The sequence below is a fragment of the Aplysia californica genome, unplaced genomic scaffold (genome assembly GCF_000002075.1).
Source record: "Aplysia californica isolate F4 #8 unplaced genomic scaffold, AplCal3.0 scaffold00057, whole genome shotgun sequence".
Classification (NCBI taxonomy): domain Eukaryota; kingdom Metazoa; phylum Mollusca; class Gastropoda; order Aplysiida; family Aplysiidae; genus Aplysia; species Aplysia californica.
Genome location: NW_004797327.1, coordinates 1,518,975 through 1,526,028, shown reverse-complemented (window position 1 = coordinate 1,526,028; position 7,054 = coordinate 1,518,975). Strand labels below are relative to the sequence as shown.

Below are 7,054 nucleotides of genomic sequence, written 5' to 3'. Positions count from 1 at the left end.
TGGAGGAGATCGTGGAAGTGTTCGAGGCTGTCTCAAAGACTGATTACTTCAAACGCCTCAGCTACGAGGACCAGCTGCTAGTGATGGAGATCCTGTCGGGGGGAGAGACAGGGAAAATGACGCCCATTCTGGAGCAGATTGGTTTTGAACACTTGCTCAACTTCATGTACGGTATGTATAGGATGAGACACCTATGTCAAAAGGATGTCGTTTGAGAAGATTATTGGTCCATTTTCGTATCCTGACATGCCGAGAGCTGTCCTCGAAAATTAGAGCAAAAGACTGCTGTTTGTGAAAATTATTGATCCATTTTTGTATCCCGGTTTGCCAAGTGTTGTCCACGAAAATTATGTCAAAAGTATGTTGTTTGAGGACATTACTGATCAATTTTCGTATCACGATATGCCAAGAGTTGTGCACGACAAAGAATGCTCATTGAGTTTTATTGATCCATTTCCTTATCACGATATGTCGAGAGCTGTCTACATAATGTGTGTTCGACTTTTGATAACATGCACCTAAAGTTTTTTTTTAAGGTAAAGTCGGGTTTTGAAAACATGCGCCTTACACTTTCTGTTAAGTTGGGTTTTGATAACATGTACCTAACACTTTCTGTTAAGTCGACTTTTAATTCTCATATATACCTTACACTATCTCAAAAGTTAGGTCTTGAAGATATTGAAGCTGGCAAATCTGCACTTTATCTTCCTACCTATCACATTTTTTAGTATGAAAAGGCAGTGTGATCTGAATTTCGATATACATGTATTTAGAAGTGCATTCCAAAGTCGACATGCCCACCTAATGAGTAGACCAAAGACTGATCTTTTAAGAGTATTTTCCTCGATTTTAATTACAAACCATGATAATCTGTCCTTTTCACTGTGTTTTTTTTGCCGGGGGGGGGGGGGGGGGTTAATTGGTGTCTCTATCAAATACAAGGTAGAGAATTCTGAAAATCGAAATAATTCTCTCCAAGAAGTAAAACAGGCTGTGGAAACTCGATTCTTTTAAAACTTGAACCTTATTCAAAAGCTTTGGCCAAATGCCATAGCCATGAGTCTATCTATAAAAGTACAAAACTCTCACATACACAGGGAGGGTGACTTCACACGCTACCAAGTCGGACCTACAAGTAGTATATTATTATGAAAAATATGTCTATTCGATAGCTTGTAAAGGTGCACCGCCTCTTCTTTCAAATTAAAAGTGTATGCCGTACCCTTTTCCGGCCATCTTCTTACGGCTAAGGAGAACATGCTGGTGTAGCGGTGAGATAAAGCTTTGCTGTCGCACGCACGAGACCTCAGTCCTGTAAAAAAGATTTTGGTGTTTTACATCGCTCGCAACTCATTAAGGTCATATGAGTGCACGGGACACATTAATCAGTTGGTAGGAAATTTTAAATTTTGCCCGAGTGGCGGCCACAGCTTACTCATATCGATTTTAGACCACCAAGGGATCTTTAACATGCGCAACTTGCACACGGGACCTCCGAGATTTTTCGCCCTTGCCCGAGAAGGCTAGATGTAGATCTTTTTTAACCAGAAGATCAGGGATGTGGCTAAAAGACAGATGTAAGAAGGAGCCAAGGAGTAGCAGAGGAAAAGCTGCAGAAAGAGTCAGGAGCCTAGAGGAGGGGCCAAAGGAGGTGAGGAGGTGGGGCAGAAAATGGAGACGAAAACAGACGACAGAGCATTGCTAGAGAGCAGGAAAGGAGGTAAAAGGAGACAATTTAGAAAAGAAAATGTTTCCATCGGTACTCGGATTTGAACCCGGGACCTTTGAATGAGAAGTGAAAACCTTAACCTCTAGCCCCCGACCCCAGTTCGATTTCCAAGTGGGGAGAACATTTGTATCGAGTATCTCGGTCTTTCTACTACTGGAATATATCGCTTTCAGCTGGGAATGGCGCTGACTGGCTGGGTCGGAAGCCCACCTCTTGAATAATTTAAATTGTATTGATAGGGGCGTAAAAAAAACCCTACATAAGAAAACCTTACTCAAAATTAAGATTTATAAGCAATAATAGAAAACCAAACTCATCGACATGCGATGAAGGATAAGGATAGTGTATATAAAAGAGCATATCGTCACGCTCGGAAGAAAAACGCCTAATTCAATTTAAGTCAACGTGAGAAAATTAGAAAATAAAACCCTGTGTTCTATCATCAAACAATAATTGACTCTGTGAAACACTTGGAATTTGAAACACACAAACAATTTTATATTTGGATTATTCTTTTGTGAGTGAAGTATATTATTACCTCGCTGGCTCTGCTCTTCATTTCCGAACCAAATAACTGCACACTGGCAAAAAATGACTGAGGCGATTATCTTATTACCCTGACAATAATATAAAAAAGAACAACAAAAAAACAGGGCAGATTCGAGAGGGAAGCCAATGTAAAAATACTGCTGTAGTGGAGCAACAAGCAACACCTGACACATCACATGTAGTAGCGGTGTCACGACGCGGTGGGATCAGGCGCTCGTCAATTTTTGGGCATGTGGAGTTGTTGGTATTATCTGAAAGCTGCTTTATTTGCCTTCGTTCTAAGGAAATACATAGCTATTTATCTTGAATAGAACTCAAGATATCCGCATTTGAAAGAAGTGAGGTCGCCTGATTTCAGTGATTAAGTTAGCGAAAAAATGGCCGCCAAAGTTTGGTTACTCCAATAATAGCTAAAGAGTCTTTGAAAACTGAAAAATGACACTTTTGATGCCTTTAATCAATGTTTCTCAGTAAAAATTCGCATCGAAATGTATTTTATATGGAGATAAAGAGGTTAAGCCACAAAAAAAAAATTCCAAACAAGTAGAAAATGCCTGTGTCTCAGATTTCGTTATTTTGTCGAGCGCCTGATTTCACAACACTGGCTCACCTTTGGCCTTTTTTTTCACTCAACGATGAACGCCCAGGTTTTCTCCCTCTCCGGGCCTTCCACAAACAAGATGGCCGCCCTGCCAACGTCAGCGTGGGATCGAAAGCGTATTTAACGAGAGAAATTGCTAATCATGGTTTGAAATGTTTGTTTTTTACACCATTTTGTTTTTCACGAAGCTGGAGGACATTCGTAACTCGTTAATTGGCAATTTTAGTTCCCCCCCCCCAGAGAAAAAAAGGGAGGGGGGGCGAGGAGTTTACACCTTCCAACGTAGACAGCGGCTAGAACGGAACGAAACTTGAACGCCAAAAGCTCTCTTTAATTTAACAACCTTCACCCAACTGTGCCACATCATATCACCGCTATTATTCGTTTGTAAAAGAAATTCACTTTCTTATTCTTTTTTGTAAATGTGGTTCTTTTCCTTTCCAGAACTGCCTCTGAAGTATGTGGATGACTTCAACACCTTCGTGAACCAGGTCAGTGGGGGAGATTTCCAAAGGGACAGTTTTCATAGTGTGGGGCTTAATGTAAGGGTTGTCACGTTCTCATTTCACGGCGTAACATGCTGGCGAAAAAGGTTAAATTCACAATAAATAGGCTACTTGTTTTAGGGTGTACTTAAATGCTGAAAACTTATATTTGAAAGCTAATTAGATAATATATTCCAAAAAGAAATGTTGCTTGTATTGAAAAGAACGACCAAAAATTGGTAACCATTTGATTTTTTGTTCTTAAAGAGTAAGGTTCTTTTTTTTTTTAAACTAAGGTTCTTTTATAACCAAATAATTTGGAATTTGCTGGAAGCATATATTTTGAAAATGTAATAAGACTTTATACAGAGGATCTAGGATCTTATTGATTGAATGGTTATCTTGATGTTTATCACTTAGTCTTTTTGAAATCCTGATTTGCCCCTGAATTGTTTTGTTTTGGGTGTTTTGTTGTTGCTGTTGTCGTTGTTGTTGTTGCAGTTGTTGTTGTTATTGTTGTTTGATTGATTGAGGTTGTTTGTTGTTTTTTTGTGTGTTTTTGTAAACCACATACACTCGGCTTCCCACAAGACGGACGCCGATGAAGGGAAATGGAGTTTAGAGGATCAAGACTCATTGGGATTACATTCAATAGGGTCAGGCGAGGGAGAGAGGTTTGGGGGTGAGGGGAGGGTCGTAAGAGAGAAATCTTAGAGTAGTAGGGTAGAAATAGAAGGGGAATATTTCTTCTGAGGGCTGGGGATGGGAGGAGGAGGGGGAGAAAAACAACTATTGCAATATTTTATTTATTTGGAAAAGATTTTCATTGATAGTTTAGATTTGGTGCACTTTGGGCGTGAAAAACGTCAGACCACATCAGGGACACGGACACATTGCTAATGCACAAATTATACACAACACTTTCTCACACACACACACACACACACACACACACACACACACACACACACACACACACACACACACACACACAAATACGCACACAAACACACACACAAACATACACACACACACACACACACACATGCACAAACGTGCAAACAAGTACAAACAAAAATTCGCATTATAAAAATTCAACACATTAAATAAAAAACGTAATTAATTACCCTTTGATAACAAGATAGTACAAAATTACAATAAGAAAATCTTTTTAACGCGTGATTAGGGGATATTAAGCAACATAGTTATATAGACTCACTTGTCATAATTTCATCGAGTTTTTTTCTTATCCCAACGAAGGTCGAAGTGTTTATTGTATAGGCTTACCAGAGAACGTATCTCTCCTTCAAAAAATATGTGGAAATGTGTTTTTTTTAAACTTTCAATTCAGGGATTTGTACGGGAGCACAGTATGGAATAAAAGGCCTGATATCTCTGGCTTCTGAGATCCCGGAGATTCCAACGGAAGACGGGACGACAGGCCTGAGAAGGTTCCAAGTTTTCTTCTTAACATTTTATCCCTTACCTACTTCATTGAGCATCGTCATTTTCCACCAACACGAAATAAAAATTTGACTTACAGTTCCAGACAATCACTCGGGTCTTTGCTTTATCAATCGGGCAAATTGCTACCTCAAAATAACAAAGCTCTATCTGCTCAGTACCTGGTTTTGAGAAATTTGGCAAGCAATTCTGTGAATATCTTGATAATGACTCCGAATAATCTTACAATTTTGATAGAGTAGATAGAAATTGGGTTTCTAGTCATAGTAACTCAAAATGGCCAAAATGTCAGATAGAGCTTTGTAGTTCTGAGGTAATGAAATGTTAAGATGAGAGTGAAAGGTGTTACCTTATCGATTGATAATTCTGCTTTTTTTTTTAGTGGATGTATTTGACTGCAGACTGCATGTTATTGGACTCAACTACAGTACGATATGCCTTTGCTGCTTCTCTCTCTCTCTCTCTCTCTCTCTCTCTCTCTCTCTCTCTCTCTCTCTCTCTCTCTCTCTCTCTCTCTCTATCTATCTATCTATCTATCTATCTATCTATCTATCTATCTATCTATCTCTCTCTCTATCTATCTATCTATCTATCTATCTATCTATCTATCTATCTATCTATCTATCTATCTATCTCTATCTCTCTCTCTCTGTCTTTCTCTTATCTTCAGACTTGTTTTCGTTTTCCTTTCCCATCGTTTGTATCTCTCTCCATCTATGCGTTAACTCTATAATGCGTATGGTTGGAGGGCGCTATTGGTAGGTCCTACTTCTTTGCTTTACCTCTGTTTGTTTCTGTCTGTCTGTCTGTCTTACTTTTCCCTAGCACTAAATAACAATCAGCTTGTCGATGTGCTTCTCTTTACTCAATAACTTAAAAAAGCCAACAACTTTAAAGGAAAGTAGTAAGTAGAGGAAATATTTGCCCGATCAACTGCAGTGCAAAGTAGGCCTAGTGTCGCGGTACATTTCGAACTATCACGCACACACGAGAAACAAGAATTCGCACATTTCACAGCATGCATCCTGTTGCTTGCCTTTTCATTAAAGTATTCATATAAAGAAAGCAGAACTGCCAAATAAGAATAACGAAGTTTGGCGTCTTTTTATACCCCCCCCCCCCAATATTATTGTTTTTATCATTACCATCATCATTACCATAATTCTTATTCTTATTCTTATCAGAGACCTAGCAGTGTAAACGAGAAAGTACAACTTGTAGTGTTGTCCGTGACAACCAATGCTACTCGCAGCGTAAGCGAAGAGAGCTGTTCTATTTATTGGGCGGTGAACATACTCACGTAAGGCCTAGGGGATTTCACGAAAAAAATTTAAGACGATTAATTTGACCAAAATACATGTCACTAGATAAAGCTAAAGAAGCTGAGACGAATTGGATAAACGGTTCAAAAGTTATGCAAGTTTACAATGTCCAGACACTCCCATGGCCTTCAAATTCACCGAATATGAACGCTATAGAATACATAATTTGGGATGCTTTGGACAGACGTCTCCGAAACAGAGTTGTCGCCCCTGCCACTCCTGATGAACTGTTTGCCGCCTTGGATGAAGAGTGGAAGGCAATGCCACTCCCCAACATTCGTCGTCTCATCGCATCCATGCCTAGAAGATGTCAAGCGGTGCTCCAGTCAACAGGAGGCCACACGCGGTATGAATGGCCGCCCTTGGACAAACAGATTGGAGCTTCCAATTGATTGTTCAAAATCAATTCAATTTTGTTAATAATAATAATAGATAGCATTTGTATAGCGCATATCCCCGCTCATCAGCAGGCTCTATGCGCTTTACACTATATTATTACCCCAGCAGACCATAGAACACTCCGAAACATTCTCAGCTTCCTGGGAAGCATACAGTGCAAGCAGCCGATTAAGCGCTCAAACACTTACAAACTGACAAGATCTTTCGCTGTCTATAGCCGGGTACCCATTCCCACCTGGGTGAAGTGAGGAAAATTCGTGTAAAGTGCCTTTCCCAAGGACACAACGTCGGGCCCCTGACGGGATTCGAACCCACGACCTTACGGTTGAGAGTCCGATAGCCTAACCACTAAGCCACCGACGCCTATTGTTGATAATCAATAAACAGCAATGACTTAAATTTCAAAAAGTATTTTCTTTCCATCATTTGTATCAACAGTTTTTCAGAGCTATATACGATAATACACGATTGCCAATTTAGTTATGCGTTTCTTTTCTTTTTTTTA

The 7,054-nt window shown here is 39.6% G+C and overlaps 1 protein-coding gene across 1 annotated transcript in view; it reads left to right on the top strand.

Annotated features, from left to right (window-relative positions):
* LOC101858390 overlaps positions 1 to 4,920 on the top strand; it is a 12,129-nt gene extending 7,209 nt beyond the window's left edge. The window contains exons 5-7 of the mRNA XM_013079610.1: positions 1 to 171; positions 3,324 to 3,370; positions 4,716 to 4,920. The exon at positions 1 to 171 is cut by the window's left edge and continues 12 nt beyond it. Coding sequence (XP_012935064.1) covers positions 1 to 171; positions 3,324 to 3,370; positions 4,716 to 4,745 — 248 coding nt within the window. The 3' untranslated portion in view covers positions 4,746 to 4,920. The remainder of the gene's footprint in view (positions 172 to 3,323; positions 3,371 to 4,715) is intronic.
* The last annotated feature ends 2,134 nt before the right edge of the window (positions 4,921 to 7,054 follow it).